The sequence below is a fragment of the Dermacentor silvarum genome, chromosome 10, assembly GCF_013339745.2.
Source record: "Dermacentor silvarum isolate Dsil-2018 chromosome 10, BIME_Dsil_1.4, whole genome shotgun sequence".
NCBI lineage: Eukaryota > Metazoa > Arthropoda > Arachnida > Ixodida > Ixodidae > Dermacentor > Dermacentor silvarum.
In genome coordinates, this window is record NC_051163.1 from 21,733,557 (window position 1) to 21,758,527 (window position 24,971).

The following is a 24,971-nucleotide window of genomic DNA, read 5'->3' on the forward strand; positions in this document are numbered from 1 at the left end:
CCCTTAAAACCTTTATTCTTGCGTTCTTTATGACCGCGTCGATAGCGTTAGTCCGCAGCGGTTGTGGCAAACAGTCGTTTTGTTTTGATTCGGTACGCGCGTCGGCCGCGTGCCATCATAACTGAGTAGTCGCCATCCATGATCGCGTCCATAGCGACTGCGGTTTCGTCCGCAGCGGTTGCGGCAGACAGTAGTTTCGTTTTGACTCAATGCGTGCGTCGGCCGCTCACCTTCAGAACCGCAAGGTCGCCGTCAATGATCGCGTCTACAGCGGCCGTGGTTGCGGTAAACAATAGTTTCGTTTTTACTCAGTGCCAAGCTGTCGAAGATGAAGAGCACCATCTACTTCGCGATGGGTGGTGACCTGGCGAAAAAATAATCTGGATGTGCGTGCGGTAGTGCGTGTCTCAGATGAAGCCGCGGCGGCGCTGTGACAGAAGTTGCGAGGCATTCGCCGCTGCAAGCGCTAATCAGTCACGAGATGATGAGAATTGCAATTTACGTACTGCTATTGCACGAAATATATGCAGGATCTTGCTGATTCATTCAATGAATAAAAGTGTGTTGATGTAGAAAGCATTTGTTTATTGTTTTCTTGATACCGTCGATAATTCAACATTCGTTTAATTTGGACATGTGTGAAATCCAAATTAACAAGGTTTTACTGTAATAGTGCCATTCTTGAACGCCGACAGCCGTGGCTTGTTACACGCGATCGGAGCGCGCAGAAAGCAGAGTTAAACAGTGAAACGAGTCAACACAATCAGCAGCCGAGTGGAGGAAGGTGGTGGGGAGGGGCACTGGCCTCCCAGACATCGTAGTTTTCTCACAACAGCTCTGCCATTCCCCTATTTTTTTTCCATGTAACCTGGTTATAACAATGGTTATGACAAAGAAATTTTTGTGGCACTTGAATATTGTTATAAGTTGGTTCGACTGTACCTTAAAGAACCCCAATCGATCAAAACTAATATGAAGCTCATCACTACAGCACCTCTCATATAGCCTATGTACCACTTTGAGACAATGAACCCCACAGCTTGATTTGAAACTTCAGAGTACAGGCACATGTCTTACAGTGAGCAGCTAGAGGACGAAGGTATATCAACTAAGTCTCATCATGATGATGTCCTTTCTAAAAAATAAAAATTGACAGTCACTTTAGCGTACGCTAAAGAGGATGAAGGCGAAAGCCTGCGTGCCCACGAGACATTAATTAAATTGCTTTACATTCTCACTTGCATGTGTTTTTACTTCCTATTGTTTTCTCCCACCAAATGTTAATTAACTCTACCTTAATTAACTTTGCCCTAATTAACATCAAATGTTGTAGGTTCGACTTCCACTGAAGGTTGTGAGTTCAAATGCCTTAATTAACTATATCTTAATTTACTGTGCCTTAATTAACCTCGTCTTAATTAACACCAACAGATTTGGGTTCAACTCCCACCAAAGGTCTTGGGTTCGATCATCAGTGGTGGCACCATCAATTTTGATGCCATCAATTTTGGTGCCATTAAATTCTCTGGGCGGTAAAATTTTCGACCCATGAACCATCTAAGGCTTTCACTTTAATAACGGTTCTGCAATACAGTGTCAGGTTTGGCGTCGTAGCTGCAGTAAGCCCTCTCGACATTGACAGGCTGGCGGCTGTTCGACGACAGCCGCGTCGTCGACGTGTCGGACCCTCGCGTCGTGACTGCGTCGGCGTACATGCTGTTCTACCGGCGCCGGGGCGTCCCATTCGAGCTGCCAACCGTGGTGCCTCGCGCCTCACCCTCCGCCTCGAGGCTCGTGCCCGTGCAGTCGCAGAAACTCGTGAAAGACCAGGAGAACTTGCTGGGCCAGGAGCTGGCCTGCCTCAGCGACAGCAACAACAACAAGCAGGCCTGCGAGACGTCCGACGACTCGGCGATGGACGAGGAGGAAGACATGAACTGCCCTGACTGATGGCTGGGGCTTGGGGCATCAGTGACCCCCCCTCACTCTAGGTGGTTTTGAAATTGTTGCTTTTCTTCTCCTTTGTGAGGCGTGTTTTGTTTCTCCTTTCTTTTTCTATTCTTATTTTCTAAAGCAGCTGCTTTTTGCCTTCATCGTTTTCCTTCTGGAAATGTACGGAAGGCCAAAACAAGCCCTGGTGGTGCTGCGAATTCGGCATGGGGAAATTATCTACAACCAGTTAGTGCAGTGAGGCAGACTGGTTGGTGGCTGGAACTTGCGAGATCATGTTTGCAGCGCAGACTTGATAAGCACACACACAGAAAGGAACAAGTAGACCGGACGAGCTCTGGTTGAGACTGGCCGAGCACTTCTCGTTTCTTTTTTGCGTGTGTGAAATCCACGCTGAAAACATGAATGCAAGCTAGCTACAACCATCACCCTCAGGCCTGGTTGTAGGCAATTCACAATATGTGAATTGGGGCTATTTGAAGGTCTCCTTGCAAGCTTTTCTGAGTACAGCGTGGTGTCGTGAAGATGGTGGATCCCAGCCTTGTGAAAGAGACTTCAAGAGATTGTTGGTGCAATTTTATTGGCAATGTAGCACCTTTCATTATGTCGTAGTAGACATAAAATTTTGCAATTAATTCGTGACAAAATATTGGAGCTTACTCGTGAAGTACAGAAAGCCCTCATACCTGTTCAAATCAACAACATAAATTTTTGCTAACAGAATCTTGCAGGCAAGATTTTTTTCTATTTATTCTTCCGATGAAAGACACCACCACGCCACGACTGAGGGAAAGGTTGCTTGCAGAATTTCAAATATTCTTTCAATTGCATGCTGTTAAAATTGTTGCCCCCCCCTCCCCCTTCTTTTTTTTTCTCCTCCTTCCTTTTATGCAACCATCTCATTGCTTGCACAAAAGTCTTGGAAGGCCAGTACAAGTCCAAGTCTTACTTGTTTGTTTATATGATTAAGTGATATGTGACTTCATGCTCCAGAGAGATCTCTTGTGGGCTCTATGGCATTGAAGAAGAAAACGCACAGCTTTGAAAATGCTACACAGTTTTTTACCAACTATTTAAGAGTGCTGTGCCATCGTTTTTAATATAGTCAACACTTGCTAATTTAGCAGTGACAAGAGCCATTGCATTGAGACAGTGTTTCAGCTCACCAGTTTAAAAAAGATCATCATTGTATCACCAGCATTCCTTCTTATGCACATGAGCAGCCCTTGCTGCTAAGCATAGAAGGAGCTGAGGAATTTACTTTCATTATATGTAAGGATTGAAGCAGCGCTGGCGACTTATTTTGCGATGAGTGCAGCCTGACACTTGCAAAAAATGTGCTCATGCAGTTTCATGTCAACTGGCAGTGCTCGCTGGCAGGGCAGAAGCTGGTGTGGAAGCTAAGTGCATCCTTTCATCACAGCAAAAAAAGAAATAAATAGAAAAGACAAAAGGATCAGCCTTTTCAACTGTTACACCAGTGCTACACGGGGCACTTAAGATCGTATTCGAGCCCAACAGTTATCGAATTTCAAAATCACCTTTAGGCTCCTTTGTGCAAACTGTAGAAGGGAGCCAATCACAATCGAGAAAATCGATCCCAATCTTAAGTGCCCTGTGTGAACGGAAGTATTACAGCGCTACCTTGTTGTTTGGTTGAGGAAAGTAATAGAGAAGCAATAATGTTTCTTTATTATAATTTTTTTTTCTTACAACAAGTCGTTGTTTGTTTTGATGCTTGTTTCAGTATTGATGAGGGGAATGATGGCAATGAGTCTTCCTTAGCCAGAAAAAACTGCTCCTGGTTTATGTAAATTGGTTTTTGTATGTCCGTAGTGTTAAGGTAGGAAGCATCTCTGCATTCATGTATACATACTCTTCAATGTCGACATGACAGCCCTGGGGCAGTATTCTTGCCTGAACACTTTTGATGATGTCACTTTTGGCAGTGTTTAACTGCTCCTGTGTATGCAAATTAGTTTCTTTAACCCACTGGTGTTGGGGCCAGGGGCAGGAAAGCATCCCTAAATTTTATTAGACTTCCGTTAATTCGACTCTGGTTAATTTAATTTTTCGTTAATTCGATCCCAACCAAAGGTCCTGGCTGGTGCCCATGCATTTCTATGGGCCCAAATTTTCTATATTTCTATCCTGAAATTGGCCTTCGCTGGGTAACTTGAAATTGACCAGTCAGCATGCACACGCCTGACCCCTATGATGATCCCAATAGCGAGCCCTTTAGTGGTAGCGTCCGTCTCGGCGGAGCATAGCAGACAGCGAATGCGTTGACTCATCATCTCCCATAAAAAACTAATCTTCAGCCTGCCCTAGGAAAATTTTCAAACAATAACCGTAACTCGCAATGTCTGATTATGGTATTTACCCGATTCTAACAAGCACCTTTTGTTTTCAAGACACTTTAGCCATAAATTGCCTAAATTGCAAGACACTTTAGCCATAAATTGCAGTGCAGTCAGATTCAAAAATAAAACTTCCTTCGCAGCGTTCGTTTACTTTACCGCATAACACAGGTGTTTTGCGGCGAAGCTGACTTGAAATAATTTGCAGTGAAGCTTACTTTACGATACCGGCCGTCATTGTGCAACACTTATGAGACCCTCTCCCATTTTTGTCGCAAAAAAATTGCGTTAGATTTCTAATTTGTTTAGGAGCTTTAATGCCACTTCTGCATTAGTTTTCTCCATTGGACATACAGTAAGTGGGCACGCGTTTTTTCTTTCAGGGGTACGTTAGAATTTTGCTCATAGTGCCAAATAAATCAGCGTTGTGTTTTGGTGTTTTTTCTACATCTTGCTTAATTCGACCCGCCAGATAATCCGATCAAGTTCGTTGGGCCTGCCAGGTTTGAATTAACGGAAGTCGACTGTATGCATATTCTCCAAAATTATTGAGGTGATGACACTGCGGTCGTATTGGAATAAACACATTCGCTCTTGGCAACGTCACTTTAGGCAGTGTATTATTACTGCTCTTGTTTATGTAACTTTGTTGTGTAACTTTGCTGGTATTTAAAGCAAGGAGCATCTCCCAGCTCCAACGCCAGTGAGTTGATAGTACTGGGGGCTGTATTCTCTAAACAATTTCTGTGGTGCCACTGCTGGAGATGTCACTGTTAGTGATGTTATTTATGGTTGTGTATAACTGCTACTGTTTGTTAAATTTTTTTTTATATGGCTTTGCATTTTAAGCCAGAGAGCATCTTGCAGGCTCACATATTCTCCAACGCCAATGGTGACATTACTGGCGCTGTGTTCTCAACTGAATGCATCTGTTATCAATCTCGGCAGTTCCCCATTTTGGTCAGGTCAACTTTTGACGGTGTTAACGGTGCCGCCATTTGCAATGTCACTTTCGGTGTGGTTTAATTCATTAGGTTAGCGAAGGCCTAGTTCTCGAAAATATTTCATGAATGCGCACATCTCCTCCTCCCTTATTTTTCATGCCTTATAGTTCTCGGGTTCCACGCGCAGAACTTCCTGCCACTACTGTGAGGCTTTATGCTTCTTGTTATGTCAGGTAAAAGTTCAAGTTATCTATGGAAGAGTTCCATCCAAAACACTGTCATTGGCCTGTGACTGTCGTGTTGCTTCGGTCATGTTGCATGCTGACATGCATCAGTGGGTGCGAGAGAAAAGATAAGCTTTTGGCTTCCGTCAGCAACCTATAAGTCACAAAGATTTCACGGTGTTTAATAAAAGTGCATGTGGGCTGCGTGCTATATACATTATTGAAGTTGAAGCCTTCGTGGATCTGATTGTTACTCATTTCAAGCAGTATTCTTTTTCTTTAGGAATTCCTTAATTCACACGGATGGTAGCTTAACTTTTGGCCTCATGGAAGTTTAACAGCCTCATGTTCTTGTACCGTATTTCATTGCTTCAGGATAAGAGCTCATTAGCGAAGTATTATGTGTGGCTGAAAGTTTGTGTTGGCGCATGCTTCGTGCTTTTGATAGACTCAGGTCGATTTCTAAAACTATGTTAATAGCCTCCAAGTAAATCGGGGGGGGGGGCTCTTAACACACTCGCCGATGTGACTTGGCACAATGACTCGGGTCAATTTCAAAACATGCTGTGTTAAGAGCCCCCAAGTAAATTGGGGGGGGGGGGGGGGCTCTTAACAGGTGGTGAACAGTGCTCCGATTTTTAGAATCTGTCTTCTTGGTTTGGTATAACAGGTATATGCATAGTTTTATGCATAGGCAATTTCTGGCGTTGTTGCCATCATAGGCTGAGAGTAGTACCGAGTCATTGAGGCATGATGCTTAGTCTGTGATGGAGGGCTGCATGGTCAAGCAAAGTTTGAAATGTCAGGTTGGTATATTCTGTTTCAGAGTAGATGTGATCAAGGCTGAGGTAGAAGATAAGTTTAAGACCCTCTCGGTTCTCCATGCATATTTCTCTTTTAATTAGCTTTGTTGAGATTATCCTGTGGTGTGAGTGCTAGCAGGTTGGGAGGCCAGAAATTGTAGGCAGTCACACCGCATTTGAAGCACCGAAGTGTTGTGTTGAGAGTCTTTGAGTGCTTTTTTTTTATAAATATACTGACTGAATACTTCTAGTTAGCAAAATGAAATGCCATACTACACTGCCTCTTCTCTAACCTAGTGTATGATAACCAGGAGAGTTAGCGACTTCAGCCTTGTTCTGTCTTAGCTTGCAGTGCTGGTCTTGTTAGCTTTGATTGACAGCCACACAATGCATTTTACGATAAGACATTTCTCATGAAGCATGCTCTGCAAGGTTCAGTTTGTGCCTGAATATGTGTAACTTCTCGTGAAATGGCAGCTGGCTAGTTAGGTCTGACTTGTGTTAACTTTTGGTTGTCTTCTTTCTTTAAAGTTGGTGTAATTTTTAAGCCACATGTTAAAAGCTGCAAATTAACAGTCAAACCTTGTTTATAATGACGCCCTATTCTGCACGAAATTACTTCTGTTACATCCAATATTTGTTATAAGCATACAGACTGATGTCGGCGGAAATAAATTCACGAAATTTTAGTTTTACCGCATTGTATCAGATAATTTCTTATATATTTGTCTTTGTTATATTGAAGTTCTTGTCTATAAGCTAAGTGACGACATCTAAAGTGGCAACAAGGTCTGTACTTGTCTGATGAAAATGAAAAGGATATTGCTTATAGTATAGAGGTATTTTAAAGTTTGTTTCCACCTCAATGTTCTCCTAGGCTGCACTGAAAAATGTCTAAGCTTTGCAATAAAAATAACTAAAGTGCAGACACATTATTCAGAGGTTTGTGTTGATCAGTAATGTGTAGAATATCCATCAATAGGCTGTCATCAAAAAAGCTTAAGAAACCTGGAAGCGGATGCAATCGTCTATGAATTTTGAGATTATTTATGGCCACCTCGGCATTAGTAAGAAAGAGTTTGTGTACATGTGCATTTGTGCCAAGTTCTTTCTGGCTTTGATTTGCGTTACAGGCATGTTTCTTCTGACACATAAATGCTTTGTCCTCTCAAAATCCTAATTGAACAACACTGCAACAGGCTAGTGTAGTATTAGGGACATCCCACTTTTATTGATGTCAGCTCTGTTCTAGCCACTGTAGATGCTTCCCAAGTCGGTAAAGTAAGATTTTAGTTGTTATGCTGCTTGCCACTTAACCCGCCTTAGTAAAATGCTAGGTAGTAGTGAACATGTTCATTGCCATCTGTGAATTGTACTTCCGTTTCACTTTTTGTGATGGTTTGAATGTGAACGTCTTGTTTTCTCTTTGTCCTTTCTCCTTTGTTGTTCCTCCTGTCTTGATGTTCATTTTTGACGACAGTGTTGTCTTTTTACAACAACAGTGTTGCTTCTTTGCTTTGTTAGTGTCGACTAGCACTCAAGTCGCAAGCTCGACATGCATCATTCTGTGCACAAGCCTGCCTTGTACCAAAGCTGTATATATTTTTACCCCAGCGGTGAATCTTGTTGTTTTGTCAATAAAATCCAGTGCATGAACATTGGACTTGGTTGTATGCAGTGGATCTTTTGGATAAACTAAATGGCTTATGGAACTTTAGGTGGCTTCCTATATTTGGTTCTCTTCAGGGCTTCAATTAGAGGAGCACTAAATCCTGCTAAACTGTTAGAATACCTGCCGCGGTGGCTTAGCGGCTGTGGTGTTGCGCTGCTAAGCATGAGGTCGTGGGATGAAATCGGCTGCAGTGGGCCGCATTTCGATGGGGGCGAAATGCAAAAATGCCTGTGCATCGGGGCACCTTAAAGGGTTTGGAGTTGGGGGGGGCAGAAAGAAATTATTAACTCGTCACTTGAACGGAAGGGCGCATCATGTGTCGGAAGTCCCATATTACTGACGCGGCGCAGTGTCGTCGACCTCTCTGCCAGAGGTCAGAAACAGACCACAGGTGCAAAGGTGGCAGGAAAAGGCAGAGTGCTTTGCATTGAAATTATTGTGGCACCACCTATGGGGCCCCAATGTCACATAGAGGCAAGAAATCCAGCCAGGTGCAAAGTTGAGGTAAGTAGGCAAATATAGCTTTTGGTTTAATACAACACAATGTCAGTGTTGCCACACTTTTTTGTTAGTTCCACCTGATCCCTGGCCAATTATAAATTGTTGGTATGAGTTGTGGACCTTCAGGTCGACAATATATATATTTATAGTTCCCCATCATTCACCAAATTATCCTTTCACACACAGGTCCTTGTGGCAAATTATCAATTGTTGGTATTAGTCGTGGACCTTCAGGTCGCTAATATATACAGGGTGTCCCAGCTATTGCGCAGCACGATTTAAAAAAAGAACGGTGATACGCGAAGCAAACCTAGTGCGTATTGTTTCCAGTGCAGTGGAGTAGCCACCAGTAATTTTTTCGATAGAGATTTAATTAGCTAATTGTAATTAATTAATTAAATCGAGAAGTACTGTCCTAATTATCAAAGTGTCATAGAGAAAATTGTAGAGCAGCCTGAAAAACTCCCGGTACAGCTTTCTGTATTCCCCATAGTAACACTTTTTGTCTATGGCTACTTGATTCTTAATTTCAGAGGACAAATATGAAATTAGATTTGCACAATATGTATCGTTGGACCAAGATTTTTTTTCTTTTTTAGATGCCTCCGTAATTTCGGTGTCTCCCTGGAAATCCTTGGATTCTTGCTGTTTTTTTTCTTAACAATGTTTGGCACAAAACGCATACAACTATTCGCAATATGCTTACACCGGTGCCAAAGAATATGCACGTTTTCAGAACTATTGGCAAAGTAATCAAAATGAAAATAAAGGACATCTATTATTGACACGTCACCTGCTTTAGAAAAGTTAGGAAACGTTGAAGTTTTTCGGATTTCATTTGTAGTGGCAGAAGATACATGAAGCAATACAGCACGGTGATCGGGAATGCCAGGGACTACTTCACAGTGGGCATTAGAAAAATGCATCCACTAACAAAACAAAGATCTAAAATCGATTTAGACGTACCCGCATCCTGGTATGCTCTTCAACTACTTGCGAAAGGTCAAAATCAAGTAGGTAATACTTCAAAACGTTAAGTAAAAGTTTAAGCACACAAATCTTGGCCAATCCCCCAGTTTGGGTACGAGCCATAGTATCTGGAAATCCTTGCGTTTCCAGTTTGGGTACGAGGCCATCATCGTCATCAGAAGAAGCAGACCAATCCCCCATAGTGGGTACGAGCCACTCTCGAAGGCAAGCAAGCAAGCGAGGCCCCGGTGGGGCTCATTCGGCTCTCACGCAAAATTCACGCCTGCCGTCCCCCTCAAAGCCCGTCAGCAGTTACACTTCTCCGGCGAACCGCCGCTAGGCAAGTTCCTCAGGCGGGACAAAATCGTGCCGAACGCGTCGGAAGCAACCCGCTCCACGACTGCAGCGCGTCTCCATCGGACCGCCTGCCAGACAGTCGTGTGCTCAGGTGTCTTCCACGCCCCGGCCCGTGGTCCGCAGAGCTCCGCTCTCTATCCGGCGCGCTGCTCTACGCTTTCTCGAAGGCCGCCGCACATCCCAGCGAGAGAGACGAGCCCCGGCCACACATCGCATACCCGTTGGCAACAAAAGTGTCGCTGCTGTTGTATTGCCTGCTCAGGCGAACGACGGTGACGTCATGCCCTCCCGCGACGCGAGAAGACAGCGTATAACGACATCCGGCAGCCGGCCACCGATCAGGTGCCGCACATTCCGAGCCTGCCGCAGGGCCCGGTGTGCATCAAGCAGTCCGTCCAGAAGTACAGGGACCGCGTGATGCCCGATTGGTTCCAAAAGGTTAGCCTGCTTCGTTCCTCGCAGTAAAATAATTTCCACCCTTAAAAGTGAGAAAGGGTGTAAGTGTGTCCATAAACACAGTTACACTCTTTAACACGTTTACACCCTTTAGGGTGTGAGTTATAGACACATTCACACCCCTTTTCATATAAGTCACACTCTTAGACACCTTTACACCCTTTTCCATATAACTCACACCCTAAGAGTAGGCAGCCTTTGTGCCCCTCTCGGTGGCAGTTACCAGCCTGCTCCTTCCGTATTTCCCTTTCTTGGCATTTCCCTCTCTGGGCATTGTATGGCCAGAGAGGTAAATAGGGAAGGAGCAGGCTAGCAACTGCCACCGAGAGGGGCACAAAGGCTGCCTACTCTTAGGGTGTGAGTTATATGAAAAGGGTGCAAATGTGTCTATAACTCGCACCCTGAAACTGTGAGTTATGGACAACAATTACAACTCACACCCTTATAGACACATGTACACCCTTTTTCACTTTTTAAGGGGGTACATTACAGTGCTGGCTGATTTTACAGATGCGTTGGGCAACCGCCGTTGCAACTTTCCGCATGCTAACATCACCGCCGTGAAGCACGGTCTTGTGAATGGAGGAAGCAACTTTGGGAGCTGACAGGCGCTCCGCATAAGTGTTTGCCGACAGTGTTCAATGATTGGCTGGTTGTTGTCACATTGTGCGCGTCACTGGTTCTAGTAACGTTGCCTCACTGCCCCTTGTTCTTTCGCCGAGCAATGACGCGGCAGCCTATATATACATGTGGTCGGGACAGTGAACGCACGGTGAACGTGCTTGGTTATGTTAGGTTACAAGAATAGCCTGTCGGATGCTATAGCACAGTGTAGATTTTGTAACATCATGCCGGCATCTTAGTCATGTACTTATTGCTTCCTGCCAGTTAGGGCGATAGTGCCGGCAACGTTTCCTCGGCGCTATTCTGCCGATGGCCGGCACAAAAGACTCATCTATAGTACCTTGAGGAAGAAAAAATGGCCAGGAAGCAGCGTCACGTGACAATTTTGAAGCCTAGTCACAAGAAATACACAAAGGAAAGGCTTTTGGAACATTGGCCTTCACGTGGTGTAGGAAAAGCGGAAATTTCCAGCCTCCGAGCGCGCGGAGAGCACGTGGAAAGTAGAGCGAACAGAAAAAACGATGGCCGAAAAGTGACGAGGACGGAATATGGAGGTATAATGGAAGTCTTAAAGTCGGCCCAGCACGTGATCATGTAGCGGATTTTTTAGTGTTTCCGCCATATCCATACGGAAACACGGACTCACATTAGTAAATTTGGCTCCTTGCTCCTCGCTGTCGGAGCGCGCTAGTGACCTGCTAGTGAAAACCCTTGAAACTAACTTCATTAAGTAGCGACCCGTGGTAGCGACACTCTCCTCCTCCGCCTTCGCTCCTCCTCGTTTCTCCTCTCTTTCGCTCCCCCTCCTCGACCGTGGCGCCGCCTACTATGCTTCAGCGTAGCAGACGAGCTTTCGCAGAGTGAATGCACGCATAGCAAGGCTTAGGGCGCTCGCGTTGGCTTTCTAGCTCCTAGTAACTTCGTGTACTGCATATAATTTCTATACGAAGGGTTATAATTTAGTAACTGCAGCTTCTGTTCCTCCTTTGTTAACTACTTTAAAAAAAAGTATCTAAACAAGCGCTAACGCCGTCCCATGACGACTCCGAATGCATCGCGAACGCTACAATTAGGTACGCAACATTTGTCAAGCGCGTGGCGCGTATCGCAAGATCTTGTTGTGAATGGTTGTAAATAACACGTTTACGATCGAACGCTAACATCCCGGCCTCCAGCAAGCCCTCATTAACCCAAACAATCCGCGCCGTCTTTACCAGGTGAATTCACGACGCGTATAACCTATGACGCACAATGGCTGGCAGAGGGCACGAGCGATCGCTGCTCTGAAAGTTCGATAGAGCATTACAAGCTACAGTAGCGTCTACGTGCTAGTCTTCGTGCGTGCTTGCCAATCTTCTAAGCACGTGCAAAGGCACGGTGATGGGTGCTGGTGTTATTATGTCTCTCATGCCTCAAAGCCGGCAGAAATACGCGAGGCCAATCATCGAATCAGGACTCTGCGTCCATACAAGATGAAATCAGTCTTCTAGCACTCGCGAAACCGCGAGTGCAAGACAGTGTCTCGGCCACTAGATGCGCCAGGTAAAAAGATATGCAGAAAACATTGACAATGATTGTCAATGTAAGCAGTAGCCGAAACCTTCGAGAAACCTGTTAGCTTTATTGAAGGAATGGTGCGCTTGAATGCGTATATTTGTTGCAGTCGCTGATATTTAGGCACTATTTGTTGTCCCATTACGTAATTAATCGAACCTGCCTAAGCGCCCTACAGCAAGTGCGCCTCAGAGACATATAGTGGCCGTACGAATAGTCGAATGAACGAGCGAACGACTAAATGAATGAGCAAACCACTAAACGTCTATATACCGGGTCCGGGTGCTTCAGCGAACACTTTCAAAACTATTGAAAGGTTGCCTGTTGCAGACAGCACAATTCTGGTGCATGAGCTGGTCTACTCGAAGAGGTGGACAGTACTTGCACAAAAAAATTGAAATGCATAATCGACTAATTAGCAAACATTCACTAATTAAGTTCTTTAGTAATACCTTATGGGCCCATATTGCAATTTATAAATTGTAGCCGTGGAGTTCGCAAGACGGATCCACTTGGAACAAAATCTCAGGATGACACCAGCTTCGAGAAATTAATTTCCGAACTTTGCGTTCCCGCTACTTTTGTGCCTGAATCAATACGACGTTTTGTTAAGAAAGTAACTGGAACGCCAATGCATCTCTCCGCAAAGTTTGGGAATTGATATCTCGAAACTGGTGTCATACTGAGAATTCGTTCCAAGTGTATCCGCCTTGCGAAGTCCACGACTAGAATTTGTAAATTGCAATATAGGCCATAAGGTAATTAGTTAGAAACTAGTGATATTTGTTAATTAGTCGATTCTATTTCAATTTTTGGTACAAGTAATGTCCGCCTCTTCTAGTAGACCAGCTCATGAACTAGAATTTTGCTATCTGCCACAAGCAGCCTTTAAAAATTTTTGGAAGTGTTCGCCGAGACACTCTGCATGTATGTGTGAAGAGGTTTATTGGCTGTGGGCTGAGAGCGGCTAACGCAGCGGTCAAGTAACAGCAAGAGTCCCAGCGCGAGCGGCGAACCCCGTGCGCTATGCTGGCGATTGTGATTGGCCAGCGTTCGTCGTCTTCACTATAATTACCCCCGGGACCGAAAAAGAGCCGTCCTGGCGACCTGGATGCGTGTTTCTATTTGCGCCCAAGCCCAGTGCTCGACCGCTGGCGCCGCCATGCGCCACTCGCGCGTACCATGTTTCTAGGTGGTCTCTTTCGCCGAGGGCGACCTGGACACCACGATGAGTGGGTCGTGCAGTATATGTCTTCAAGCGCTGCACATGTACAATATCTCGTCCCCGGCGGCGAGAGTCTGAAGACGGCGTGACTGGTTCGATGACGTAATTCACTGGAGATGTGCGCTCGATGATGCAGTATAAGGGCCTTCGTACTTGGGCAGTAGCAGCGCCTCCTCTACGAGGCGTTGGCAGTAGTATTAGCCACCATAGTAGTATCGAAGAGAGACCAGCTGCATTGGCAGGAACGTTCTGACAGCCACACAAGCGTGCCAAAAAGGAAAGTGGGCGCGTCGATGGCTCCTGGCCAGATGAAGTTAAGGCCCGTGCGAGTTCGCGGCACTCCTCAGCACGTCTCGCAGCGGCAGAAACGGGCGCGCACTCGGATGCATCAGGCCGGGGCGGGTGAATTGTGTCGATAGTGTGCGACGGATGGCGGCCGTACAATGAGAAAAATGGCGAAAACCGGTGGCGCTCTATATCGCGGTGTTGTATGCGTAGGTAACAAAGGGTAGGATGATGTCCTAAAATGTGGGGTCAGAGGCGACATACATTTCAAGAATGTCGCCGAGCGTACGGCTGAAGCGTTCAGTGAGCCCTTTGGTTTGATGGTGATAGGCGGTAGCTGTGCGATGAACAACACGGCACTGATCGAGGATGGCCTCAACGACTTCGGTCAAAAAGACGCGCCGATCACTGAACAGTTCCTGGGGTGGACCGTGGCGGAGGATAAAACTGCGGAGGAACGACGCAACGTCGCGCGCTGTAGATGCCGGGAGGGCGGCGGTTTCGGCGTATCGTGTGAGATGCTCAACTTCGACGATGGCCCAACGGTTACCAGCAGTTATTAGGGGAAGTGGCCCATACAAATCTATGCCGACACGCCCAAACGGCCGCGCAGGGCAAGGTAGAGGCTGTAGACTACTTGGCGACTGGGGGGGGGGGGGGGGGGGGGGGGCTGAAAGTTTGCGGCGTTGGAAATCGGGGCAATGGCTTCCACATTGCCCAGGCATTCTCCTCGAAGCAGTGTCACAGGATAGGGAAGTGGTTTCGACACAGAGATTGCTGCTGCCTTGCGTAATGTCAGTAGCAGCGAAAGGTAGCACAACAGCTTTTCGTTTAAGGAACAGGCCAATGGAGAAAACAGTGCGACTGCGTCGGAGAAAGTTGCTGCAGTACACGGGCAGAAGCGCTGAGGCGTTGGGGGGAATGTCCGTATAACTTACTTACTTACTTACTAATAGCTTAATATAATAGATTAGTATAGCTTACTAATGATCAAAACACAGCAAATGACTGAATACTATTCCTAGCAATGAAAGACTTGAAAATTACAATTTTCAATAGCCAAAAAAGCATCTACACAACATACAGGAAAATGAAAAGAACAAAGACGGAACGAATTGAGTATGCTACTGAAAACGAATAATACAATGATATAGAAAGTTAAAATTAGTTCGGAGCTGCTAATAAAATGTTTAGTTCTGTTACATCTGAAAACTTCGTAATTTCATCACACCCTTAAGTTCCCTGCCGTCCTCCACTGTGCTTATCTTCTCTTGCCAGATATTCTGTAACTGTGACAGTTTGTGACATTCTGTGACAGTTGAGCATGGTCCTTTGAAAGGTGGGACAGTTAGGGTATACCCGGGGTCCCTCACTTGATTTAGTTTGTTATTATTTGCCAAATGAAAACAATAAACTACTACCACTGTTCTATGCCTAGGTCACGGAGGAAGCTGACAAGTGCCAGAGGCTCAAAAGGGGGCGGGCTCGTTACGCCAGGGACGACAGTGGCCCATCGGCAGCACCTAAGGAAAAATCAAAGGACAGTGTACGTATACACCTTCTTCCCTTTTACTGCGCGAGGCAGTAATGGAGAGCTTTAGCTGTCTGTATAAGATGTCGCCATTTACGGAATACCGGTCTACCGGACATGCGAATGGTAACACTAGCGACATGTTGTGTCACTTTTTCCGACTAGAATGCGGCGCACACGTTTTTAGAGCGAAAGCTCTACTACGCCATGTCTCGCAAGGTCATTCATCGCGTCGCAATGACCTTGAGCGGCCGGTGCGCGAACAGCCGGAGCGCAAGTGTGGTAGGTGTGACGTCACGCCGCGTGATCCGCTGTGGAGAGGCGTCTGAGCTGCGCTCGCTCGGAGCCTCGCCGCTGCGGTACCATGTGACTAGGCGAAAAGTTAACGGCTGCTTCGCCGGCGCTTGGTCTCTCAGTCTCGCCATGGATGGCGTGCCGGCTGGGCCGTCTGTGTGTGCACTTCAGCGCAAGTGACAGGCTGAATCCAATCATCCAGTAGATATAGCTAGACGGCAAGCTGCGAAACCTCAAGCAAAGGCAAAGTTGGCTGCTGAAACACCGGATCAAAGGGAGGCCAGATTAGAGCACTGCACGGGCTCGGGCTTACCCGAAAGCCCGGGCCCGGCCCGTGGGCCGGGCCGGGTAGAGGAGTTTTTTCACGGGCTCGGGCCGGGCTCGGGCACGGTGTGTGCTTTTTGACCCGGGCCCGGGCCGGGCTCGGGTTTTTTGACGCGGGCCCGGGCCGGGCTCGGGCTGTCTGCGAGTTATTCTCGGGCTTCTCAACTCTGAAAAACATGTATTTTTTGGTCTCGGGCCGGGTACGGGCCGGGCTCGGGCTTAAGGTAAAGGGATGGCGGGCCGGGCCGGGCGGGTAACGTAGATTATTTCCGGGCCCGGGCCGGGCCCGGGTCTCGCCATAAAAGTTTTGATCGGGCTCGGGCGGGCCGCCCAATGTAAAAACGGGCCCGGGCCGGGCCCGGGCCGCAAAAATCGGCCCGTGCAGTGCTCTAGGCCAGATTAGCACGTTATATGGAAGCTTGCCAAGCGCGGAAGCGTGCATTAATAAAACACTGTGTGCATAGCCTTTGCAAAACCAAGCCAAACAGACCTTTCACTCGTGATAAGTAGGTTTACAAGAGTTAAACATATTTCTTTTTGTGTTAAATTGGTGTTTCTATCAAATGAAAAAAGAAATGAAAAGGTACCATTTTAGCGATTATGTTGCTGCCTACAATTTACACTAGCCGGCAGATAGAATATGGTTGGTCACAGCAATAATAGCGCCTAGTCTTCTGTGGTTAAACTCTGTGCCACAAGATGGCACTACCAGCGTTGTTACCGGCGTCTACGTAACCGGTAGCCCGTTATTCCGGAAACGGTGATGCATTTTGCGACAAGCTAGAACGCTGCATTAGCTAGCTATGCGGGGACGTGGGTTCTTGGAGTCATGGACGCTCGGAGCTGTTTCCGTTTGTGGAATTCCGAAACACAGTAAGCGTAGACGACTGCACTGCTATTATACCCACATCTAAATTCTGGCGCTTTTTGAAACCACAACGCCTGAGAAGCGTTACTGCGTTGCTTGAGTGTCCCCTCGGAAGAAGTATAAAAGAAAAAAAAAAAACTGGGAGGACGCTTAAGCTTCCGCCTTTAAGAGTGGAACGCGACAGCGTTATCGGGCGACGTTGACGCCGACACCCGGATTTTCTGCGACACGGAGCCCGATAGAAACAATGATGGGCCGATCCCGGCGGCAGTGCAACGCAGTGCAATGGTTCATACCCCGTAAGGCTGAGGCTGTATACAGCCTCAGTCTTACAGCTCAGTGACTCATCAATGGTTCATACCCCCGTAAGTAAGGAAAAAGGGATTTGTGTGAGTTTCCGCGTAACTATGTTACAATCAGACGCTATCACGTGTGTAGGTTGTGTGTAAATCGGTATTTACAAATTTTCTTGCGCATTTTACTTTGAGAAATTCAATTAGTTCAGTAACCTTTGCGCCACGCGGAGGGACTGCGTGGTAGTGGTTTGGGATCGTTTTTATCTGATCGGAACACGCCGCCGGCGGCGGCGGAGGCCGACACCGGATTTTCTTTGCGTTAAATGAAATACAGCATGTGGCTAATTAACGCTACCGACGACGCCTTTGCATTAGCAGGTAGGAAGCACACAAACGATGCGTTGGTAGTTGCTTGTGCATTAGTTGACGTCAGTGTCATGAGGTGGCGCCACCTGCGTTGCAACACTCGTCTGTCTTTACGGTGGCCCGGCAAGTGAAGTGCGTTTGTGTGCAGGCAGTGTGCGTAGCAGACATTTTTTCTGCTAATTTCACAAGAACAGCTTTACGCTGTCTAAGATGTCGTAAGTCAAAGAAGTGTCGTTGTAGTGGTGTCGTCACGTCGCAGTGTGTCGTCGTTAGGTGCCATCGTTGACGTTATCGTTGTCGTTATTCTCTGTGCTTTTTGTGTAGTAAAGGATTTGCGTCATCGAAATGAATATGATAATTGAGTTCTGAAAGAACACTATACCACTACAATCTGATCTAGTGTTGTCTCTTAAGAGGTCCCTTTGTTAGGGAGTTCTAGAAATAGGAAATTCAAATTTGAGAGACGTTGCAGTCCGGCGCGTGGCAATATGAATGCAAATTAAAGAGTAGAAAAGAACGAAAGCGGTATGGGTTCTGCTCACATGCATTTGTTGTCGCTAACGCTTTATTTTTTGGACACGCTAAATTGCGTGTGCTACATGCAAAACTTCGTTGGAGCTGTGATTACGCACTTTTCTAAGTTTCCCTTGAATGTAACTTTAGAAAATTTCTCATTAGGGAGTTCTTCGGATGGCCATGACGGGTGCCTTAGTGAGGGCCTCCAGATTCATTTTGACTACCAGAGGCTTTTCAATGTGACATTGAAACCAAGCATTATATTAAGTTAGACTGATATGGCGTTCAAAGCCTTCCGAACTCCCTAATAGGGCGCTTTATAAAAACGCTGGTTATGGTATACTTGTAAAACTCCCTTTAAGGCTGTTTCAGAAAACGTGTAAAACTCCACATTAGGACAGTACAGTTTTGGAAATGGCGCACCCAACGAGGAGTTGTAAAATTTACCAAAAAGCTTCCCCAATAGGGAGTTTCCGAACATAGCGTGCGCAAGCGTTTTCTAAAGCTTTCTATTAGGGAATTTAGAAATTGGCGCGCATTGTAGTGTTCCCGAAAACGCCCGGCCGGTTAAACTCCCTAACTTTTGGACTACTTTTTCTAAAGCTCCCTAAAAACGTCAGCATCGGGACGGCTGCCCCGGAGGCCGCTAGCGGTGCCCTTCTGTGCCGGCAGTGTCTGGGCCCGGGAGCGGCCGGGAACCCGTACCGGGGCCCGCTGCTTAGCTGCTACTACCGGCAGTACGCGCGCGACTCGGGCGTGTGCCAGTCCTTCGTGCCGCTGCTGCACACGATGCGGCTCAGCGCGGCGCTCAGGGCGCCCCAGCTGAGCCCCGTGCAACAGCGGAGCAGGCGCCCTCGCCCGGGTGGCCGTTTGCGCGATCAGGTAACCGATTGCCCTGGCGGTGTGCAGTATTCGACTTGATTGTTTTGCTCGTATCTCGATAGGCCGAAGTTAAACGTCCTGAAGGAGTATACCGTGACTGCAAGAGGCGTCATATAGGGAGCTGCTCCGGTTTAATTCCTACCTCAAAGGGGTAATAAAAGCAGACGTTAGGTCGAATATCCACCCCTTATGACAGCGTACTAACATTTCATCCCTCGAGAATTAGACACCGTAGCCCCCCCCCCCCCCCCCCAAAAAAAAAAAGACGGTTGGTTATGTTTGACAGTTTAAGTTACAGTCCACAAATCACTATCGAAAAAAAGAAGAAAAAAAAAGAACATAGGCCTTATATTCAATAATCCCATATGGACATATGGGGGCCCCATATAAAATCCTGTGTGATCCAGTATATCATATGGAGGCACGTTTTCTATGATATATAGGAATCATACGGGTGTTATATGGGATCCCTGTATATATGCTCATATGAAGATCACACGGGACAAGCACCATATGATATATGGGAATGGACTATATGGGAATGGGAATATATAGGAATGGACCACCGTATGGGACCCACGGAGGTCCCATATGGGTTCCGTGTGATATGGGGTTCTCATATCACATGGGACCCCCATAATGTCATGTGGCAATATTGGATATGGGTTTTTGTCCACGTGGAAGGGCTAATCTCTCGTCCCGTATTTCAGCAATTTTTCTCTGAGAGAGCGTGCATATGTGTGTGCCTCGTGTGCGTGTCTGAGAGTGTGCGTTTTTCAAAACCAGCCGTGGGCTACATGTCCGTCGCACATGTTTCGATGCAGGTAAAATCCGATAGCCAAGACGAATCGCTGCCAGAACCAAAGCGAAGAAAATCGAAGAGAAGCAGAGGCAAATCGAAAGCTGACAAAGAGGCGAAGGAGAGCGACGTGGAAGAAAGCAAGTGAATCTATAAAGTGCTCACCGGGGCCCCGAGCGCTTGTACTGACTGTTGTCACATTCATTAGTTAGTTAGCTGGTTAGTTAGTTACGCAGTTCATTCATCACACCGCCATCTTTGATGTCACGTTGAAGATCGGCGCCTCGCTTTTGGTGCGAATGTCAGAAAACGATGTTCTGCGTTAATTTTTTCCCGCCAATAATTTTTTAAAAATCAGGCAGTGAATTGTAAGCAGTGGTTTTAAATATTCAGTGAAAGTTTCCACAGCATCGATAACCGTTGACTGAAACATATGTTGAGAATGTATTGCTCGAAACTTGTGCAAAGTGCACGATTTCTGCTAAATGAAGATGGCTTTATTGCTCGTCATGTTTTGGTTATACAATGCGATTAGCCTAACAGCGAATGATTACAAAGTTAATTAGTGTAAATAAAGTTGTTAACTTGGCACTGCGAGTTCAAGTAATCCGACTGATGGGGCAGAACTTCGATATCTGACACGGTAGATTTTTAATGATTCTGTATTCTTTATTAAAATCACTGGTGATACAGTTTAATTGACCGCATGCAGGTAATTATTGCGAGTATAGGTGATATTTTGAAGAGATCTTGTGTGTAATGTGCATCATAAGCGGCAATAAACGATGCCTCTTATTCGGTTTCCAGGACTGACTCGATCACTATAGCTTAGACGACTGTGTCTTATAGTTCTTAATGAGTCATTCTATACGTATACATCAAAGTTAATTAATCTTGCGCCTTCGACTTGTATGTTAGCTCCCTCATAGAAATGACTTGGTTTATGAATTGTTGACTCAATATATTTTCAATTGTGTATCAACAGTCACTGAACTGTACACAATTCGAACACGTTGCTGTTGAACATTTCGCAACGGAAAAGTGATTGACAATACAGTGCCGACTAATATTTGTGTAATTATTGAGTGCAAGTGTACACACGCACACTTGATCTATATATCCTATACTTTAATTGAAAAAGAGGCTGCTTTTTTTTTTTTTTTTTTTTTTTACCCTTCGTTCGTTCAACGCGGCAGTGCGTACTGGAAGCGCTGCCATGCACTCAGAAATGACTCCATCCAAATAAAAAGCGGATGCCAGGGGCCCTCACTGTTTTACAAGCGCTCACACGAGGCTAATGCAATTCCAGCCGCCTTGTGTTTAGTTCCATGCATCCATCGCATTTGTATGCCGCAACATCGATGCGACGGTCCGCGGGGGCGCGCCGTGATCATCGATTCTCGGCTGCAGCCAGCTTCACTTTCCGGTCTCGTATGCAGGTTTTTCCTTTGTGTCTTTTACCTCCGCGGCACGAATTCTAGAAGTGTACGCTCTCGCTTAAATCGGGTCGACGGCCCGCTATGAGTCAAAACAGTGGAAACGGTTGCTAGGCGACCACCGGTCACGTGTGCGTGTTCGCAGTCGTGTCGCGCCGACAAAAGTTGCGGCAACGCGCTTGTACGGCACCGAGCGCCGTTTCGCAGCAGCTCACGTCTGCGTCAAATTGATCGCTTCGGCCGAGCGCTCTCCTGCAAAGCCCATCTCTTCTTCGCCGGGTGCTTCAGATGCCCGGGACATACACGCCTGCTTCTTTTCCCTTGGCATTCACGTAGCGCTGCTGGCGTCGGTTTGGGGGGCGTCCATCAAAACCTGTCCATCACTCTACTCAGTGTGCCGTCCTAATTTGATCGCTTCCTCCAGAGTACTGCCGTGCTGCTGGATCGACAGACGACACAGAGGCAGCGTCTGCTCTTCTGCAACTTCGTCGCGTCGTTCGCCTGCTAACTGCCGCCTGTTCGCGCTGTTGTCGGAAGCGGAATAACGAAACAAGAACCAAATAAAAAAAAAAATTCCCGCTACTATCCTGGCTGCGGATTTGAGTTGACGACGCCGCGGACTGTGACCAATGGGCGGCGCGAACCGGTCTCCCCTTATGCGACGCGTTGCACCCCCCCACAAGCCGCGTGACGTCACGCAATTCTCTCTCCGAAAGCGGGCCAATCGTGACTCTCGACGCTGGCGCCGCACCGCGGCTCGCATCGTGAGCGCCGCCGGCCGTGCGCCGCACGTGGGAGTAGGTGTACTTGTATTGCGCGCGGCACGCGGAGCGTGCGCCGCGCGTCATTGGAGATTTTGGTTTCGAATGCGCAGTACGTGATGGTGTTACAGGAAGCCGCCGGACTTGAGTTTCGCTACAAGCACCTTTCCGGTATCTGTGCAATCCCGTCGTTGTCGGCAGCAGGTGTGGGCGGTCCCGTGGCCAGGCTAATCAACGTATCGGCCAGGTACTGTTTCGCTAGCCGCAGCGGTTTCGTCTGTCCCCGAGTTTTTCCTGCCCGTCGTCTGCCGGCGTCTTCCCGCCACTGTCGTCTGCTAAGTTGCACCGCAAGCAGACGTCGCCCGTCGAGAGGAAGGAGCAACACGCTTCGCCCGCTGCTGCCTCTTCGCAAACCAGGTAAGCGATGCGTGTAGCGGATGAAAAAAAGACGATCGTTGCCCGATAGGCCGCCCTTCTCAGCACTGGCGCCCCTCTTCCTCTAATTCCGATGCGGCACACATCGTGTTACGCGTTCATTAAGCCGGCGGCGCGCATCAGTCGACGCGAAGTCAGCTGCCGCCGCGCGCTATCTCATGTATTATGCGCGCCGTCTGCTTCGTTCGGGCCGAAAGCTGGGAACTTCGTAGAGGGGAAAAAACAGTGGGCGACGTAAATTAAACAAGAGACAAACAAAGAAATGGCCGATAAAGCGAGTAAAATTGCCCGGATGTCCGGCCGACCGCCTCCCTCCACGCCACCTGGTTTTTGGAGCGCCGTGCCGAGAGTTGTCTGTTCGGGGGGCCCCCCTTTCGAGCAGTTTGTGCTTGCTTGTTGCCGGCGTGTGAGCATGGCGACAGTGGCACAAACAGCGCGCGCGCGTAGCAGACGAACAACTGCCCCCGATGCAGACGACAGAGCGCGTATAGCAGACGAACAACAGCTTTGCCTTGCTGCATGCGGCAGACGTTTCGCATCAGTGCCGCCTTTGGCGGTTGAGAGAGCCGCTTTTGTTTCTCTTGGCTTTTCTTTTGTCATTCGCGCCCCGTCTCCTGTGGGGAGAGGGTGTGTCGCTTAACGCGGCGACGTCCCCACGACCGTGCGTTAGCGGAAGCGCGTACAAAGCGGAGTTGCGCTCTAAGCCGTGACGGAGCAAGATAATGCGGACACCACCGAAGAGAACGCAGGTAACACACTTCTGCCGCCGCTGCCGACGGGGGGAGGGGAAGGGGGGGGTCGGCAGTCATGAAAGCGTAATGGATGTGTCAGCGACCCCGTCGTATACCCGGCCATTACAGGGTACGCGTCGACATTGGCTCCGTAATATGTGCCTCCTCTCCCATCTTTCTCTCTCTCTCTCTTCGTGTCGTATCGTTCGCCGAAGCTCGCTTACCTGCACGACTTCGAATGTAGCCAGTGTCACAAACCTCAGCCGCTTAATTGTTCTTCGGAATGCTCATGCTTCGCCTGACCTGTCCTTAACGTCGTAATATACGTGAAAGTCTAGATAGTAAAACGTATAACATGGATTCGCATTGCGCAGTTGGAACTCGAGTATACAATCGGACAGGTAGCGGACATTGATGCTTCCACAGGAATAATTATTAATATAGCTTCGACGAACCTACGAGCCGAACAGTCAATGGCAGCACGCTGTTATGATTGATGCGGCTTTTAATGCGAACTTCCGTACACCGGGACTGCATGCGTATACCTCGCACACGACGTCATGATTGACGATCGACGTAAAATGAGGTACGATATCGAAACGCACTGTCGAATACTGCACGCGATCAGGCACACCTACCAGCGCCTTGAGCAAAGCTCGTGCGGTTGGTTTTCTGGAGTCAACAAGTATGTACAAAAAAGCGCGCGCTCTTTTGCGGCCATGCATGTATGCGACGAGTGGCGGCGGTGCGACTCTTCAAAGCCAGTGCTCGCAAGCACACCCTTATTAACCGGTTTTCTTTCTTTTTTTTTTCTTTTTCTTTGTCTCATAATGCTAGCCTCTCTCCCACCGCTCCACTCTCCGATTGCGGGGCCGTTCTGATTTTTTTTTTCTATCTTTTTGTACTTGCTCATTGTACCGACGCCGGCAGCTACAGCGAGTCTTGGAGGAAAGAAAAGGCGTTCTACGGCCGTCTGCAATCAAATTCGCATCAGCGGACTGACTCGTGAACGAGTAGTTTCGTTTCATCCTCTCAGGCCTGGCCTCCTTTCCCGCCATTTCTGCGTCTTTCTTCTTCTTCTGCTTACTCCTTCCTACTTGTCTTTTTCTTTCTTCAAAAACGTCCCGTATCCGCGTGATTCCCAGTGCGAAGCATTATTTTTCTTTTTCTTGTCTGCATCATCACGACGCTGACGATTTTTTTTTTCTTCTCGTCTGCTAGATCTGTTTTTCTGGCTCGCAGCGCCGTCTGCTACTTGCTGGTCGTCTGCTTCCTTCCCCCCGTTGCAGTTCGTTTTTCTCCATATCACCATTTGGCTCCATTTTGGCGGCTTTTATATTTGGCTATATATTCACGAAGTTTTGCCGCTGCATTCTCTTCGCAGACGCGTTGTACTTTAAGATTTTGCGGAATGCCGACCTTTATATAAGATTCTGCTTTCTCGGTTCTATATCCTCCCTCCTCGCCCTTTTTTTTCTCTTCATTTTATTTGTTTAAATTTTTGTTTCTTTTACTTTCGTCTTCCGTAAGCGTAATTTTCCCCTATCCGGTTGAGAGTCGCTCGATGGAGCCGCTCGGCTGAGGCGTTTACGCATACCTCGCGGGGCGTAATAACAATCGAGTGTGCGTATCGTGACGTGGCTGCGGAACCATGCGCTCAAAGAGAGTGGAAAGCTGAGGGGGAAGTAGCAGGTCGCTGGCGCCTGACTGAGGCCGGTTGTTGGAACAACGACGGGAAAGTATACCTGTAGCGGCGAGCGAACCAGGTAAAAGAAACGAAACAAACGAAAAAAAAAAAAAAACAAGAG

The 24,971-nt window shown here is 47.3% G+C and overlaps 2 protein-coding genes and 1 long non-coding RNA gene across 3 annotated transcripts in view; all 3 read left to right on the top strand.

The window, feature by feature from the left end:
• The window catches only part of LOC119430922 (ubiquitin carboxyl-terminal hydrolase 19-like), a 29,840-nt gene extending 21,896 nt beyond the window's left edge, over positions 1–7,944 (top strand). The window contains exon 12 of the mRNA XM_037698385.2: positions 1,643–7,944. Within this exon, the coding sequence (XP_037554313.1) occupies positions 1,643–1,950 (308 nt within the window). The 3' untranslated portion in view covers positions 1,951–7,944. The remainder of the gene's footprint in view (positions 1–1,642) is intronic.
• A 1,705-nt stretch (positions 7,945–9,649) lies between these two features.
• On the top strand, positions 9,650–20,544 carry LOC125940713 (uncharacterized). The gene is made up of 3 exons (XR_007463914.1): positions 9,650–10,218; positions 15,363–15,470; positions 19,826–20,544. It is a non-coding gene; the product is annotated as an uncharacterized LOC125940713 (long non-coding RNA).
• Positions 20,545–22,057: 1,513 nt separating this feature from the next.
• Positions 22,058–24,971, top strand: part of LOC125940763 (uncharacterized) — a 48,445-nt gene continuing 45,531 nt past the window's right edge. Inside the window, exon 1 of the mRNA XM_049657306.1 lies at positions 22,058–22,414. Within this exon, the coding sequence (XP_049513263.1) occupies positions 22,117–22,414 (298 nt within the window). The 5' untranslated portion in view covers positions 22,058–22,116. The remainder of the gene's footprint in view (positions 22,415–24,971) is intronic.